The 18098-nt window shown below is 43.6% G+C and overlaps 1 protein-coding gene across 12 annotated transcripts in view; it reads left to right on the top strand.

Moving 5' to 3' along the window:
• The window catches only part of FAM13A (family with sequence similarity 13 member A), a 335143-nt gene that overhangs the window by 296457 nt on the left and 20588 nt on the right, over nucleotides 1-18098 (top strand). For 11 of the 12 annotated variants that reach the window (XR_012904023.1, XM_075929587.1, XM_075929584.1 and 8 more), the window contains 6 exons: nucleotides 1281-1431; nucleotides 9424-9637; nucleotides 11199-11337; nucleotides 12324-12405; nucleotides 12533-12753; nucleotides 14385-14468. Coding sequence is in view for 11 of the 12 variants with exons in the window: in XM_075929587.1 (XP_075785702.1) it covers nucleotides 1281-1431; nucleotides 9424-9637; nucleotides 11199-11337; nucleotides 12324-12405; nucleotides 12533-12753; nucleotides 14385-14468 (891 nt within the window). In the remaining variant the exon portion in view is untranslated. The remainder of the gene's footprint in view (nucleotides 1-1280; nucleotides 1432-9423; nucleotides 9638-11198; nucleotides 11338-12323; nucleotides 12406-12532; nucleotides 12754-14384; nucleotides 14469-18098) is intronic. The other variant, XM_075929581.1, reaches the window with a different exon arrangement.

Raw genomic sequence — 18098 nt, 5'->3', positions numbered from 1 at the left:
AGACCAGTGGCGGGGGCAGAAATGACTATTGTCCCCTTGTCCAGCAAAATCCCTCCTTCAGGACCATGCAGATCCCGAGGGAGCTGGACCAGGGAGGTCCAACCTGTCTTACATAACAGTTTGTGTGTTCTATAAAACAGTAGTGATTATATACATTACTGCTGTCCACGCTAAATGCTTTGTGTTTGTGTAGGGGTATTTACTTACTCTTTGTCTCTGAACCCCCCCACCCCGTCCTGAGTAGTTATGTCATTATTCCGGATTGTTCAGATTCCTGTGCCTTAACAGTCTTCAGAGAAAGCTGATTGTTTGATAGTGACAGAACTGATTATAAGATCAGAAGGTGATCTACAATGTGCGCGCACATACACGCAATCTATCTGGAGGGGGCGGAGAATAGTAGTGATTTTTGCATGAACACACACAGCCTATGTAGTATTTAGTGGGTGAATAATAGTGAAGCAAGCAGCAGTTGCTTCCTGCTGTATATAAATTATGGATCACTTACTTGACAAGAATTTGTGCCTTTTTTTTTTTTTTGTAAAGATACTTGCTTTCCCTGCATTTTTTTACTTTTTCCCGGGGTCCGCACTACTTGCAGCTGAGATGCCAAACCCTACTGTAGTTTGGATTTGCGCAATATTACTTAATGCCCAGAGCTCATCCATAAATAGTTCTGCTCTCCCCACGCCCAGCTAGAAAACAAACCACAGGAAATCAGGGCATGTGCAGATAGCACAGCTTAGCTGGCACTAATTGATCTGAGCCTGCACAGCCTGCATGAGAACATTCGTGAATGGGTCCTGCTCTTTCCAGAGCTGCTGCTGCTTCAGGAGCAGCAACAGCTGCTTTTTAAAGACACCACGTTGCTACTGTAGCCTCAGCAACAACGAGCATTTTTGTTGACACCAAAGAGATTTTTTCCTTTAAAAACTCACACCCCTCCTCCTCCAGCCTTGTTCTTCTCAATCAGTGATTAGAGACTTTTTCAGCTACATGTGCTTGTTGGGACAGTAGCTCCTTCTGGCTTTCTGGAAAAGTTCAAGGAAAGCAGATGGACGGATGTTTTTGCCAGTATGAGTGACCAATTAGCATTTCAGGGTCACTGAGCAGGGCATTTTTAGCTTCCACTGAGCTGGAAGCGTTGTGGACTGTTTGGTTTTGATCATGTAGCTTAAAGGAACACACTTATTGCTGCAGCTGCAGGAGCTTTTTTTCCCCCTCCCTCTGAGAATTATTTTTTTTAATTTAAAATTTTTGGTGGATGTTTGGCATTATAGCAGATTTCGAGCATGAAGATTCAGGAGCACCCGAGCATTCCTGAAACTAAATTTCAGAGGAACCAAGATGCTGATGGTCAGGAAGATAGCTTCGTCTCAGAAGTGCCTCGGCTGGACTTGACAGCATTGTGCGATGACAACAGCTGGGAAGGTACAGTTGTGTACTTTTTGGTATGACACAGAAAGAGTGAGTGAGGGAAACATGATTAGGGTGGGTGTGTCTTTGGGTTTATAGTGCCTGGCCAAAACGTATTTTGATCTGGATACAGAAGTGGAAGTCTGGAGAAACTTGAAAATGGAATATTAGATTGTTTTTTAAGTCTGATTTTAACTTAAGGAAAGGAGGAGAAATGTGTTTGATCCTTTGTTACAATGAATGTGCCTTTTGATTAAGAATTATTCTTTTCATGGATCCCATTCAAGCAAAATTTAGTATTTTATAGACAAAAGGGAATTTCCTGCTTTCTCCCTGTGCTCTGCTCCCACCCTATATAGATACCAAAATCAGGAATAAGACTGTCTGTTAATGGTCCTTAGAGACAGGCTTCCCTAGACTGTGGTCTACTCCATGAAGAATTCCATTCACCAATCAAAGGGATACTTGAATTGCAAGCAACTTAATATCTTAATGTTGTGTCTTAGTTTGGTTTTCCAGTGTTGTTTTTCACTTACTTTAACAAGTCACATATAGTTAGGTGCACACAATGATCTTTTCAGTACAGGCAGTCCCCGGGTTACATGGATTCGACTTACAACGGATCCCTACTTACAAACGGGGTGAGGCAACCCCGCACTAGCTGCTTCCCCCCAGCAGACCAGGGAGACGCGAAGCTAGCACCCCCCTCCCCAGCAGACCAGGGAGACGCGGAGCGGCTTCTCTCAGCAGACACCTCAGCTTGAGAATAAAGGACTGAGGAAAGTGAAGTGTTGGAGAATAAAACTGAGCTCTGGAGAAATGTTTGGCTAGAGTTTCCCCTACAATATGTACCAGTTCCGACTTACATACAAATTCAACTTAAGAACAAACCTACTGTCCCTATCTTGTATGTAACCCAGGGACTGCCTGTATAGCATTTAGCAGAGACTAATGCAGGAGTTTTGTTTATTGTTCACATTGCATGTTAAATATACACTGAAATGGTACTCCTGGGTAATTTAAACAGTACACGCAGCATGTTTGTGAGAAAGGGATCAACTTAATTATAATTAGCATTCTCCTGTCAGCAAAATGGCCAGGCCTTCTGATCTATCCCAGAGATGTGCAAAGTGCTAAGAAAAAAACACTTTTTAAAAACGCATATTGTTGAATTGCACATTTTGGGCCGAATACTGCAAGATGCTGAGCAACTCCACTGCCACTGACATAAAGAGAAATTGAACACATTCAGCATCTTTCAGGATCAGATCATTATGATGCCTTTCTCTAGAGTGCACGTGAGTATGCTTTTGTGGTTAGTCCTAAAACTTAGCTTGGCTCTTAATATAGAAAAAGGAGAGGGAGAGGAAGGGTAGGGTAGGGGAGGGCGCCTGGATCTGCTACTCTGAAAAACAAAACCTGTGAGTAGCATGACATGTTGAGGATGGCCACAGACCCGGCCTTAGGGCAAGGTGAACACGATGGTTGCCTGGGGTCCTGTGCCTTCAAGGCCCACGCTGCCCTGCACCTGCCTTCCCAGCTACTTGCTTGTTGCCCTGGCTGGGAACTGCCTGGCCACAGGGCGCAGCTACTGTGAGTGTGCCACATGGGGCCCTGCAAACTCTTTGGCCGGGCTTGAATGAGCAGGTTCTTTGTTCCTAGTTCCACGGGGTACGTGACACATGTTCTTGTCCCTTCCATGTAAGAGGGACTTGTGATGACAGTGTGGCATTGGGAAGACCAAACCATTAGCAGTGAGTGTCCTGATTCAAAGTTAGGCCACCAGCTACTTTCAGTAGAATTGAATTTCTCCACCCACACCTCCAGGCTGGGAATTACCTAGATGATATCAACATGTACAGCACATCTAATTAAAGTGCAACATGTTCCGCAAAGAAATTTCTCAAGAGACCTCTGATTCATTATATTTAGTTGGGATTCTAATTTGCCATAACCTGAAGTGTTTGGACAAGCATAGAAGTGTTTGTGTTTTCAAAGGTGATAGAGGCAAGAGTCTTCCCTTTGTATTCTACTGTCACTTGAACCTTTTGAAATGAAGATTATTTTCTTTCCTTGATGTCTGTGCATAACTTCCATTGACATGAACAGAGTCGTAAGTACATCAAGGGGAGAATAGACCAATTAGCCCATCTCCCAGAAACTGACCCGTCACATGATATATGCTTTAGCTCCAATATAACAAACTCTTCTGGAGAAGCTTTTCCTTGCATGTAGACTCTGGACCTTTTTCATAAAAATGGAAAGGGTATGCGATTATCTTTAAAAAACACTTATTTCAATCTGTTTGTCATCTTCTTGCCTGTTTAAAATGCATATGTGATGGAAGAGAAGGTTTGCAAAAGGGATAGCTGGAGCATAGGAGAGATGTATCAGTTTTCTCCACATGTCACTTTTATAGTCGCAGTGCAAGTGCAGCAAAATGGTGTCTTCTGTGTCTTGGTGGACAACAGATGATGAACCTATTTCAGCTGTCAACGTGCAGTGAGTCTGGCAGTTGAAGGAGGAAGATGCTAACTCAAACTTATACATAACTTCCACATCTAGAGCGAGATTCTCTGAGATGGCCCATCAGTCACTGCTCACAAACATGAGTAAGGAGTGACAGTCTGCCCCCTATTCTTACAGTCTGGGCAGTCTGACCCGTGTGACAATGTGCATCCCTGAATTGTTCTGTCGGCTTAAAGCCTAACTATATTTAGATTCTATGCTGGAAGAATTTGGGGAGGTGCAATGTGCCCCTCCCCCCATGTACACACAGCTGGAGTAGCACCTGCAAATCTCAAAATCTGCATAAAAACAGTCTGTAGCTCCTGACATGGGCCCTCCCTGGATTTCCCCCATGTATCTGGTGCACAGACCAGTTTTGTGGTATGTAGAGTGTGCACAGTCACTCTGGTGCAGCCTCTGCAGTGCTTAGGGCCTGCAGGGCCTTGCACTTGCCCTTTGCACCAGAGTGAATTTCACTGTGGTGCCCATAAGCAGTGACAGAAATGCCATGGTTTAGTGGGATACATTCAGTTGATTCAAATGGAGCATGTTTTATTCTGTCAGAGTAAACTAGACTGTTCACAGGGTGAACTAGACTGTTTCTGCATTCAGTGTTAAGATGAGGCACAGATAAAATGCATTTCACAAAGAGCAATGGTGGCTTATCTTAGCTGCCTGTAAATTGCAGGCTACCCTAGCAGTAGGGTACAGAACCCGAGTCAGTGAGTCAGTGCAGGCTGACAACGAATAAAGCAGAGTTTTTCTAGAACTGCTCCCATCACAAAAGGATTTTAATCTAATTGTTGTGGATCACATTTGGATCAAACTTCCAGGAGTGGAAGGTACACTCTGCTGCTTTCATAGTCTAACACTGCATTGCAAAATTACCACAAATATTTACTAGCTCAGGCCCCAAACCTATTCTCCTACCCTTTACCACAATGAAAATGATAGTGAAAACAGCTGATGCTATATAATGTTCCCAGTGCCTGGAGCTAGACATTTTTTTTAAATGAGAGAGTGGAATATTGCATAGGGGGAAATGAAATATTGTTGGAGTGGCAAAGCAAATTGTCTGTCTCCCAGTTTTCTGTCTACTTTGCCTTATTTATCTAGCATCTTTTACTGGTGTAGAAAGAATATTTTTCTTCTTTTGGAATAATTCATTCCAAATTGAGAAATAGTTTGGGACCTCAAAAAGCAGGAAAGCTTGTTTTTCTTTCCCAGATTATGAACAAACAGGAAAATGAAGGTGAAAAAGTTGGAGTTAGCTTTAGAATATCTGAAGTTTCTTATGTTGACCTGGCTGATGCAGTTGCTTTAATTTTTGTTTTTCTAAAACAAATATTTAACTATTTTAGTTTAAAACAATGTTAAGAAAAACAAACTTGATTTTAAAAAACTTGAAGGTTTAACTAAATTCAAAAATTTCATATGCTTGTTTTGTTAAAATATATTTACTATTGAAGAAAAAAATCTTGAATACATAATGTTTTAGTTAAATAAAATAATTTAAATGTCTGTCTGGTGATGTTTTGCTTCTAGTACAGCATGGCAAGTGTAAATCCTCCAAATATTAATGGTTAATCTGTTGAATTGGAGCTAGTTCATTGCCCAGTGACTTCATAATATAAGCTTCATTTATCCTGGGGTAAATGAGACCACTAACCAATCATTCATTTTCACAGTATCAGAGAGAGATTCTGGAAAACAAATCTGAAAAGTTTTCAAAGGAAATCAGTTTAAAATGTATAGTGTGTACTTCTAAAAATGAAACCTACATTTGTCTCTGAGTTATGAAGAATATGTATTCTTCACAACCAACAAGAATGCACTTTTATGTAAAAAAAAAAAAAAAAAAAAAAAAAAAAAAAGATTAAATTGAGTCTCCAGGACTAGTGATTTTAAATCCTCATTTAAATCGATTTGATTTAAAATCAAATCCACCCTGAACCAAAGTAACAATCAGCATTGATTTGTCAAGAAGAAATCTTGTCATGTCAACTTGATTGCTTTTTTGACAGGGTAACAAGCCTTGTGGTTGGGGGTAAGTAGTAGATGTGGTATATGTAGACATTAGTAAAGCTTTTGATACAGTCTCACATGATCTTCTCACAGACAAACTAGGGAATTACAGCCTAGATGGAGCTACTATAACGTGAAGTTCCACGGGGATCAGTTCTGGGACTGGTTCTATTCAATATCTTGATCAGTGATTTGGATAATGGCATAGAAAGTACATTTATAAAGTTTGTGGGTGATACTAAGCTGGGAGATATTGCAAGTGCTTTGGAAGACAGGATGGAGAGAGGCTGTTTACAGTAGTGATGGATGACAACAAGGAGCAATGGTTTCAAGTTGTAGTTGGGGGGGTCTAGGTTGGATATTAGGAAAAGCTATTTCACTAGGAGGGTAGTGAAGCACTGGAATAAGTTACCTAGAGAAATGGTGGAATCTCCATCCCTAGAGGTTTTTAAAGTCTCGGCTTGACAAAGCCCTGGCTGGGTTGGTTTAGTTGGTATTGGTCCTGCCTTGGCTAGGGGGCTTAACTCGAAGACTCCTGAGGTCCCTTCCAGCCCTATAGAATCATAGGACTGGAAGGGACCTCAAGAGGTCATCGAGTCCAGCCCCCCACCCTCAAGGCAGGACCAAGCTCCGTCTACACCATCCCTGACAGATGTCTATCTAACCTGTTCTTAAATATCTCCAGAGAGGGAGATTCCACCACCTCCCTTGGCAATTTATTCCAATATTTGACCACCCTGACAGTTAGGAATTTTTTCCTAATGTCCAATCTAAACCTCCCCTGCTGCACTTTAAGCCCATTACTCCTTGTCTTGTCCTCAGAAACCAAGAGGAACAAATTTTCTCCTTCCTCCTTGTGACACCCTCTTAGATATTTGAAAACCGCTATCATGTCCCCCCTTAATCTTCTTTTTTCCAAACTAAACAAGCCCAGTTCATGAAGCCTGGCTTCATAGGTCATGTTCTCTAGACCTTTAATCATTCTTGTTGCTCTTCTCTGTACCCTAGATTCTCTGTATCAGAGGCAGCAAGGGCAGGCAGCTCTTACTACATTTCAAAGGCAGAGGCACAGCCAGGACAGCAAGCACCCCACTTCCCCCTTATTGACTAATCAAGTAGTTGATGGAATTTCCATCAACTACTTGATTTGCTGATTAATAAAAATATAACACATTTAGTATTAATACCACCTACTATTACTTCAGGAGTGACTTAACTTTCTGGGAGCAGCATCTGTCATTGAGGCTGAAGAGTGCAATTTCCACGCTGACTGATCCCATGCCATTTAGCCTTTGATGCAGAATAATGTAAAACACTTTATACCCCAGTTAGTACTGAATTTAATAGTCTCATGTATTCAGGAATGTGGAGGAATGTGAAGTACCTTAAACCTATTGAGCCATGCAGTTTTACAAGAGAACAGGAATTTGGAAATGTAACATTATGCAGTAAATGGAAGTGCTATTTTTTTAAAAATTTCCATGAGTAAAAAAGGCCAATCTCTCTAACTGGTATAAGATCAAAATCAGAGACTGTATCCATAGAATGCAAATGACACTACAGCAGTTTTCAGGCCCATTCCAATGATTCAGCATTCACTATTTGATGGTTTTTTATAACTTTTTGTTGTTTGACTTCAGGACTTCTTGTTAGAATTACAGGTTCAAAGCACAGCTCTTAAATCATCTAATCCTGTGGTGCTAAGTAGGAGCATGCAAACCGGCTTAGTCAACTATCTGAACGAGAATGTTAGAACCCTTATGGCATCTGGACAGACTGATCATGAGATTGAGATGATTCTTTTCAGTTTGTTCCAGTATGCTAATCAGCATTCTCCAAAAGGATTTCCCTTTCTCACATCCTCAGTTCTTTCATTTGTGGTTACTTTCACTTTCAGCCGATTAACTCAACCCAGGGATAGGAGTTCAGATTTATTAACAGCGTGTGAAAGAGACTGGGTGGGTCCTGGTGTCTTTTTAATTTTTAACCTGAGAATAATTGAGCCTGGATGATTTACTATCAATGCTTTTACAGCTGTGGAACGCTAGGCACAGGACTAAGCAGTAAGATATGGGCGACGCCCCAATGAGATAAAAATTTACTTTTAGCCATGACACAGGGAAAGGGATAAGGTAGGGGAAAGAAGAGTGAGTTACAGCAACGTGATCACCTTGTTAATGGTATTTGTGCCTGTCTTGTGAGTCTACTGATTCCTTCTGCATGTACTGTTCTGTAGCCCTGAGCTACCTCCTTTGTACTTGAATATATTCCCAACTTTTCAGTTCCAGGCCCAAAGGACATGGTTTGGACAGTAAAGGGAGAAGGTGCTGTACATTTTTTTTTGGTCTGTTTGAATCAATGAGCAGTGATGACTGGCTAGATTTAATGCTTAGTTCTCCACTGCCTGGCACCTTGTGTAGTCATTGGCACCTGGCTAGAGTGCTTCCATTCTGACATTTCACACTCATTCTGCACTCACTTTGCACACAGATAAATGATAACCATGGGTGCCATCAGGCTCTCTCCCTAAAGGTTGAGAAGAATATGGTTTTAAAATAGGGATTTCATTGTGCAGACGACAACATGATTAACCGTTATACCTAGGTTTAACAGTTAATCTTGTTGACTGCATACATGTTCTCCTGCCTCCTGCTGCCTCTGCATCAGAGGCAGCAAGGGGAGAGGGGGAGGGGGAGCAGGAGCTGATGACAGTGAGAAGTTGTCTTCAAAGCTGGCTTCCCATGAGCACCAGATTTGCCTGTGAGGTGAGGGTGTTAGGCCGGAGCCCCATACATGAGGGGAGATGGCTTTCAAGACAGTTTCCCCCTAGCACCAGCTTAAAAGATGGTTTCCCCCAGCACTAGCACTAGTGCCATCTGCCTTCCTCTCCGCCCTCCTACCTCTATCAGAGGGGCAGCAGATGCTGGGCCCGCCATGGACAGAGGCTGCTCTGCGGCAGCAGTACCTGTTCACAGGGAGTCTGAACTCCACAAAGATAGAGGCTGCTCCATGGCAGCAGCCTCTGTCAGCGTGGAGCTTGGACCCCCCATGGACAGGGGCTGCTTGCTGTGGAGCAACCTTTGTCTGAGGAGAGTTTGCGCTCCCCTCCCCCCCGCCTCCCCCCCACAGGGTGGACAGGGGTGGCAGGCAGGCAGTCTGTGCAGGGAGCTGGTTTTTAAAGGCTTCCCTTGTGGGCTGACTCTGCCCACTGAGCCACGTTGTTGCCTGATACAGAGGCAGCAGCTCAGGGGGCCCTCTGGGAGCGTAGCTGGAAGTGCACTGGCTGCCCCCAGGTACTATCAAATAGCTGTGTAACCGCTATGATTTCATGCAGTTACATGACTATTCAGTTACACAATAGCTAGCGTCCCTAGTTTTTAAAACGGGCCCATGTCTGTGGTGATTATTGAATGCGTTTAGAATAAGGAAAATTGTAAAGCTCGTTTTCATTGAGTTGTTTCAATTAATCTACAGAGCCCGTCCCAGCTTTCTCATCCTGGCAACGAGATGGCCTAGACTCCGATGAAGCTCACTTGTCCCCACAGGCTGGATGTCTAATTCGCCAGCTTCTGGACGAGGACAGTGATCCAATGCTGTCCCCTCGTTTCTATGCCTATGGGCAAAGCCAGCAGTATCTGGATGATACAGAAGTGCCTCCTTCCCCTCCTAACTCTCATTCATTCATGAGGTACGTGGTGGTTTCATATTTGCCATCTGAGCTGCAGGCTTTGCTCCCATGCTGCCCAGTAGTAAAGAATTGCAGTATGGTAATTAACAGCCTCTCATTTATCAAGATAATGCCATGGAGCCTTATGCGTGGTTGGGCTGGTGTTTCCCACCTTCCAAAGCTTCCACATTTTCTAGTGCCGTGATTTCTAGTTCTGGGGTGGCTTCCAGATCCATGTTGTTTGTACTTTTAGGATACTAAGGAGGCTGTCCCATCTTGCTGTTGAGTGTCTGTCATTATGGAGAGGCAGTGTGATGCAGTGAATACTTGATTGGATTTACAGCATGGTCATTGACTCTCTGTGTTGCTTTGGAAAAGTCACTTAACTTTATGTGCCCCAGGTTTCTTCCTCTGTGACATAGGAATAATGGTACTTACCTTCCCGTGTAAAAGATTTCAATGTCATCCTCAGATAAGAAGCAGTTTAAGTACTAATTATGATGAAGCCTAGGGTGTGCTGTGGTCAAAACTGTGTTGTGATATCCTATATACTGGTCAATATGTGTTTTTACATGATTTGTAACTTGCCCATAAAAACTTTCATCCCACTGAAATGTGGACTGAGATAAGAAATATTTTTAAATGGAGTATGATAAATCTGGTAGAAACTGTGGCAAGTAATGGAAAAACAAATGTAGTCCCCCCTAGTCCCTATTTTTTTTACCAGTTCCAGGTCATGCGAGTGTGTACATGTAAAAAAACCACATATATAATTTTTAAAATTCCATCGGAACAATAGCACATAATAGGTTATTAATTTTAGCCCAATTGTAGTTCATCCCAGGTGTTAATGTTCTTATTTTATCCTTCGGGCTAAAGGTTGAGTAATTTGAACTGCTTCAGAAGTATGAAATACCTGGAAGTAGTGAGGCAGAAGTGGAGTTTTTATTCAGAATTCCTGCTCTTTGGGAAATGTGTTAAACTCTGGACAATGAACAATATAAAAATATTCCCTCACCTTTCTATTAGATGCCCAAACTCTGCTCCCCCAGAGGAAGTGCTGCTTCCTCACCTCCTTTTTTAAACTCTTCAGGAGGGAAGGCAAGTTACCAGTTCTCCATCATGTCTTTGGGGTTGGCAAGCTAATTTTCAGGTCTTGTACCTCCTTTTAAAGAGTAAATCGATGGATCTGCTTTCTCCTAAATACCTTGCTTAGTTTCTTCTCAATTGTTTCTTCTGAAATGGTTGGCATACTCGCCTTCAGTCATCTGCAAAGAGACTTGAGTCCCCATTCTTGAGCTTCAGGGGATAGCTGAGTTAGTCTGTTACAGAAAGAAACAACAAATGGTCTGATCTTTATAGACTAACAAAACATGTAGATGGTATCATGAGCTTTCGTGGGCACAGCCCACTTCTTCAGATTTCTTGGTCTCCCTGCTTCTGGACTCTAGCCCTTGATCTACCGGTTATATCATGCCTGAATTTGGCTTCATGATGTGCGTGGGTGTTGAATGTACTTACAGTCATGCAGATGTACACTGGCTGCTTGCAAAGGTGTAACTGCATTCTGTGCTCCTAACAGGAGGCGGAGTTCTTCTTTAGGATCTTACGAAGATGACCGAGAGAATCTGACGCCTGCACAGCTGACCCGAAGGATTCAGGGGCTTAAGAAAAAGATAAGGAAGTTTGAGGACAAATTTGAGGAGGAGAGGAAATACAGAGTAAGTTCTTTGGAAATGAGCAAATGTAAGAAAATTAATAGGACTCAAGCTGAGAGGTCTTCAGGGGAGATTTTCAGGTGCAGTCCAAGTACCTGGAAACAAGAGGGAGGTGGAGCTACCGCACAGCCGGTGGAAAGCACATATTCATGTATTAGCACTGCAAAGTGAATTCCTTTTCAAAGCAATAGGTACGGAGAGTGCACACACAAAGTAACCTAATAAATTGCTAGGATTTTTATTAACTGTTTACTAAATAAGCCCAAAACTGGTAACTGTGTGAGAATTGTTATGTTAAAATCTCTTATTTATTCACAATGGGTTGCACACCTTGTTTTAGTGAGGTTTTTGCTCTGGGGAGAGCAGTAACTGCAGAGTTTTCATGTATTCAGGAGAGGAAGAGAGGGCAATTCCTGGTTCCTGTACCCTTGCAAAGTTCTGTGCTGAGCAACACATGTGAACTGTACTGCAGTCACTGCTGACATTTTCTTCTGCTGCACAGGAAGCAATCTATGGGAGAAAAGTTTCACCCATACCCATGTTTGCTAGTGATCTAAACTCCAGAGGTTAGTTCTGAAACAGTCTTGTCTAAGTTAGGAAAAGTTGGCATCAGACGAGAAGAGTGTCCTCCAACCTTGGTTTGGAGCTGTGGATGATAGCAGTAATGCTTCAGTGTTTCTTTCCACACATGCTTTGCACACATGAATTAACTCTTGCTACACCCCTGCATGTGAGTGCAACACCCCTGCATGAAAACTCATGTCTTACAGGGGGAGAATCTGAGGCAGGAAGTTTTAAGAAAGTAGTCCCAATCTACAGTGACAGTTAAATAGAACTGTGATTGGCAAGCATAAGCTGCTGTCTCTTTCTACTGTGCCCAATCCTCTGCTGTACACAGTAAACCTGTTTTTATACAGCTCTTGGTTTGAAGTTCTCTTTCCACTCCTTTGAGAATGATTTCACTGTGGATTTCTGTTCTCTTCCTCTAGCCTTCCCACAGTGACAAAGCAGCCAACCCAGAGGTGCTGAAATGGACAAATGAACTGGCAAAATTCCGGAAGCAGCTTAAAGGTGAGTAACTGGCAGGGAAAATGACCTAGAATAGGCTTTGATCTGTCTTGAAATGATTCACAGACTTGTTAGGGAAAACTGAAAATATTTTGTTTTTCTATCCCCCTCCCCAAAAAAATCCACCTAGAGTCAAAACTAAAGATATCAGAAGAAGATCTGGTTCCTGTGATGCGCCAGCGGAGCAACACGCTCCCAAAGAGCTTTGGGTCTCAACTTGAGAAGGAAGATGACAAGAAGCAGGATCTGTCTGATAAAGCTGCAAAACCCGCAGTTGAGGTGACCTTAGACTCCATCCAGAAGAAGCTGCAAGAAAAACGAACAGAGACAAACCGGCCTGGGGACATTAAGGTACAATGCATGCAGATCAGATTAGGTGTCAAGATTTCAAATACAGTCTTGTAAAGCACAGCTGTATGACAGCTTCTGAAAACCATGCAAGATCTTGCAAACAGCTCCATTTAGAATCTAGTGACATTGACATAGGTGTAACATGAAACATTTTTAAAGTACAGGCAGTCCCCGGGTTACGTACAAGATAGGGACTGTAGGTTTGTTCTTAAGTTGAATTTGTATGTAAGTCGGAACTGGTATATATTGTAGGGGAAACTCTAGCCAAACATTTCTCCAGAGCTCAGTTTTATTCTCCTACACCTCACTTCCCTCAGTCCTTTATTCTCAAGCTGAGGTGTCTGCTGAGAAAAGCCGCTCCGCGTCTCCCTGGTCTACTGGGGGGGGGGGGGGGCGCTAGCTTCGCGTCTCCCTGGTCTGCTGGGGGGAAGCAGCTAGTGCGGGGTTGCCTCACCCCGTTGGTAAGTAGGGATCCAATGTAAGTCAGATCCATGTAACCCGGAGACTGCCTGTAGTTTGATTTCTCACCAGAGCACAGTTACATCCATTTTTTCAAATAATCTTTTAATTATGATAATATTGTCTTGCTTATTTTTTCTCGCTTGTTTTTCTGTAACCAGGGGATCAAAGTACAGAATTGATTTTCATACTGAATTTCATAATGTATTCCATCCTTTGCTTCTCCCAGGTTCCAAGAAATGTTTAGCATGCTTTTGTTTGTAGATTCCCCTTTCCCATGTTGCGATTTCCCTATCTTCTCTTTTGGTGGGAAAGCTTTAGCAAATCATGTGGGTCTTCTCACATTTTCTGAGGATGGGCATGCTTTCGATTAGCCTTATTTTTCTTGGTAGCTTGTTCAAAGTCCATCACCCTGTCTCAGAGGACTTTGTTTCCACTCTTTAAGAGTTTCATATCTGGCCCTGTTAGCCACATGGTTGTCTCTGAAGGTGATTAGCAGAGAGGCAGTCTGTATCGGAGGGAACGAGTTCCTGAAATGTTGATAGCTTTGTACATTAAGGCCTTGTGCACTGACATGTCAACTAAGCACAACCTTTTTTGAAAAATAAAAATGTCATCCTGGAAAATGTTTTTAGGGAAGGTGCAGACAGAATTCTCTCATCACTTTGGATTTGGAGGAGAAAAAGCTGCAAGTTGAGAGATGTGAGGCCTCCTGTAATATTAGGTGCAGGGACAGGGGAATGTCTGGTGTATGGTGTTGCATTTGAAGGAAAAGTATCTTGTAAAAGACTTAACGCTATCAAGACCTCTTATAGCAGATAAAATAATAAACCTTGATGATTATGTAGCACTTCCTATTTTCAAAGCACCATAAAAACGAATGAATCCCTTTGATGAACCCACAAGCCCTTACTGCTCAAATCTAAATGTCATTAGTTGTAATCTGTTGCCATAGCACATAATGTGGACTTCTTATGGAAATTATTTTTTAAAGTGCATCACAGGGTAAGGGCTTTGGGGATGTAGTGGCAAGTATTTCAGTCTTCATTGAAAAATAATATGGCTTATTCTTTCAAACCATGGTCTGGACATGGATAAAGCTACAACTCAGTGTTCCGAATGTAAAAGTATGACTTGTTTTCCTCTTTCCCCTCCTTTCATCTTTTATATAGGACATGACTAGAGATCAGATAGCAGCTGAGAAAGTAGCTCTTCAGAAAGCACTCTTGTATTATGAAAGCATTCATGGAAGACCGGTATGTAAAGCGGCACTCATGTGAAACAGTTGCTTGAATTATCTTTGCTTGTGGTAATTAACCACCACCTTAAAAGTATACTAAACACCCCCACTTGTGGGGGGAGAACTGGGGCTGTCAACACCCAGAGAGAGGGGTTGACAAGTGTAGCAAGCAGGGGGCTTAGCCCACTAAGTTAAGAAAGCCACATTCCGTTTACTCAGTGCAATGTTCAGAATGTGAGTGCAATGTTCTGATAAGTGCTTTTAGCCTTGCATTAACTGCTGCCGTTAGTGTATGTCGAAGCAACTGGTTCCTGATTATGGTTGGTATTCCCAAGCCTTGCAGTAGTGGAGGTTGGCTGGATGTAAAGGGAAACTCATTTGTGACATTAAAGGTATGAGTGTGAGTAAAGTTATTTGGCTCCTTTTTCTGAGACTGTTGTAACAATCATTTAAACACTGCACAGCTCTGGTAAATGCTAAAGTTTTCTAGTTCCATTTCACCTGCCCTCTGCTGCCAGTGTATCAGAAGGTGCGAAATTGACACATTCTCTCTCCTCTTCAGCGTGCTGTAGCATTGGAGTCCCTGATCCCATCCTCCACCTCATGCCTGAAATATTTGCTTATCAGCCTATTGTTCTAAAATAATTTATTTTAATTTCTCCCGCCAAACCCCAACTACATGGCTGCCCAAAGGCCACATTATGATTATTGCCTATATCCTGTAGTCCAGTCCCCTCTACACTCATAGCAGGACTAAATATTATCGATATCATCGTCAGGTGTCTGTCTGACCTGCTCTTAAAAAACTCAGAGTGAGATTTCACCACCTCCTTTAGGGTGCATAAATACTGGAATAAATTGCCTGAAAGGAAGATTTTCCTAATGTCCAGCCTAAACTGCCTTTACTACAATGAAAGCCATTCTTCTTCTTCGGGTGATGTCCCCATAAGTGCTCCATTGTTGGTGACGGGTCATCCCAGAGCCGGAGTTCAGAGCTTTTTTTTTAGCAGTTTGTCAGGTTGCGCATGTGCAGAAGGCGGCCAACCCTATAATGAATTGTATTGTTGCTAGTTAGCTTACTCATTCCTATTACCTGTTTAAAAAAAACACCTTTGTTTCGGAGGGACCAGCGCAGTGGCAGCGGCCCTGCTCTACTCTCATCCTCCAGCTACAGTCGACCTTGTCCTCCTGCTTCTCGTTTTTTTTTTTCCCAGTTAAAAAAATGAAACAAAAGAAAAATACTGGAGAAAGCATAAGAAGAGGTCTTACAGCCACCCCATTGCTTACTGAGCGGCCACCTCACAACACAATGCTGGGCTCACGGGTTTAAAAAGTGCCAAGAGTGTAATGACCCTGTGCCCATCTCGGACAGTCACGCATTGTGCATATGCTGTTTGGAGGAGGCACACGGACCCCAAAAAGGTGACCACTGCCGCAGCCTCACAGTAAAGGACAGGGAGTGCCAGCTCCTTGTGATATTGTTTGAAAAGGCTATGCAGCCGACGGAGGAGCCGCAACCATCTCGGCCTCTGGGGGACTCAATTAAGAAAAGGGCTCCTTGCCTCAGAAACACTCTAAGAAAAGAGCCTCCCCTGTGAGGTCACCACTCCCAATCCACCTTCCAGGATGACCAGGGGAGACACTCCCGGCACCTCTGGCATTATGGTGCCAAGATCCTCTACAAGCACCGCTTCTGCAGCAACACACACTACCCCTTGACCAGCACAGTCATCATTGGCACTGGGAAGGTCACCATGCCAAACCTCAGCACTGGCACTTGTGGCATCTCAAGACCTAGCACTGGACAATGTATCGGAACTGGCAGCAAAACAGCCCTGCAAGTCCTTGGGGCCACCTCCCACTGTGCTGACGCCATCCTCGAAGCCTCCTCCCCCAGAGGCTCCAGTACCAGCACAAAATTCCTCATATGTTGACCATACTGTACCGACCAGAGCTACTTGTGCCTCACTGGCACCTGACGTGAATGACAGGCGCCTTGCTTCCCTCCCCCATTGAGGGAACCCTCTCTGTTGCCGTTTTCACCTTGCACATCTCCAGGCTGTTTCAGATCTCTGCTGCTATATGAATGCATCCGATTTGCTGAGGATGATCAGAGGAAATTTTTTACCTCACAGCACTCCTCTCCAACTACATTCTGTCATTATCACCATTACCGTGAAAGACCCACCACCTGCCATGGTATCTGGAATGGCTATTTCTTCCTCCTCATTATCCACCCCGCTGGGCCCCATGGGAGTACTGGGGATCCCATAGACATTGCTCTATGGCCCTGTCTACTCCAGCAAGGAGGCTTCCACCGGCCTCGCCATCTCACATCCTCCCGACTACAGTTGAGTTGAAGGAAGAGTAGGATCAAATCCCAGACAATCATATCAAAACAAGCTCCAGGGAGCGTGTCTATTAACAGTTTATCTTCATCACCTGATGAAGCTGTAATTCCGGAGGATATGCACGCCACTGGTGATTTTGAAAAATTTCAGGAACTTTTTAAGAGGGTGGCCACCAGCCAAGAAATTCAGCACCAAGTGGTAAAGGAGAAACAGCACTGCCTCCAAAAGAACATCCATCCCCCCTCTCAGGGAAAGATTGCACTACCAATTGACGAGGCCATTATAGAGGTAACCCATGACATTTGGCAAACACCATCCTCCATCCTGCCAACTTGTAAAGGAGTTGACAAAGTATTTTGTCCCTTCTGAAGTCTTAGACATAATCCGAACCATCAATACAGATTGACGGATGCCTCACTGATAGGATGGGGGGGGGGGGGGGGGGTGCATCTGAACCACCATACTGGTCAGGGAAAATGGTCAGTGCACACAAAACCATGTTACACATCAACCTTCTTGAGCTCAGATCCATCAGGAATGCATGCAAGCACTTTGCTCCCACCATTACCAATTGCACCGTTTGCGTACTCACAGACAATACATGCTTTATATAAACAGGCAGGGTGTGGGGCTCGTTCTCAATCCCTTTGTACGGAAGCAGACCGCCTTCGGAACTGTGCCTCCATCATGGGGTCACCCTAAAAGCATACCTACCTGGTGTCACCAACATCATGGCAGATACTCTGAGGCACAACTTTTCCACAGACCACAAGTGGGAACTGTCTTCTGCCTTTGGGGCTACATATCAATAGACCTCTTTGCAACCTGGAACAATGCCGAGTGTCTCCGTTTCTGCTCCTGGGTGGGACTGGGAAAGGGGTTGATGGGCGATGCATTCCTAATCCTCTGGAACAAACCATTGTATTATGCCTTCCCACCCATCCACTCATCTTGTGCAGAATCCTGCGGATCTGGTCAGACACAGCTAGAGTCATTTTGATAGCTCCATCCTGGTCCACACAGACCTGGTTCCTGTACCTCCAACACATGTCTACCAAACTATCTGCTTCCACACTGACACGACCTCCTCTCCCAGAATCGGGGCAAATTACTTTACTCTCAGCCCCATACTCTTCACCTTCATGCCTGGCCCCTGTCTGGTTCCATGGTGCTGAATCTCTGTGCTCTAAGCAAGTAAGAACCGTTCTCCTCCATAGCAGGAGACCATGCACCAGAACCACTTACCTGCAGAAATGGAAACTGTTTTTCTCCTGCTGCCAACAGACATATGTTGA

The sequence above is a fragment of the Pelodiscus sinensis genome, chromosome 5 (assembly GCF_049634645.1).
Source record: "Pelodiscus sinensis isolate JC-2024 chromosome 5, ASM4963464v1, whole genome shotgun sequence".
Lineage (NCBI taxonomy): Eukaryota > Metazoa > Chordata > Testudines > Trionychidae > Pelodiscus > Pelodiscus sinensis.
This window is presented reverse-complemented; position numbering and strand designations above follow the sequence as displayed.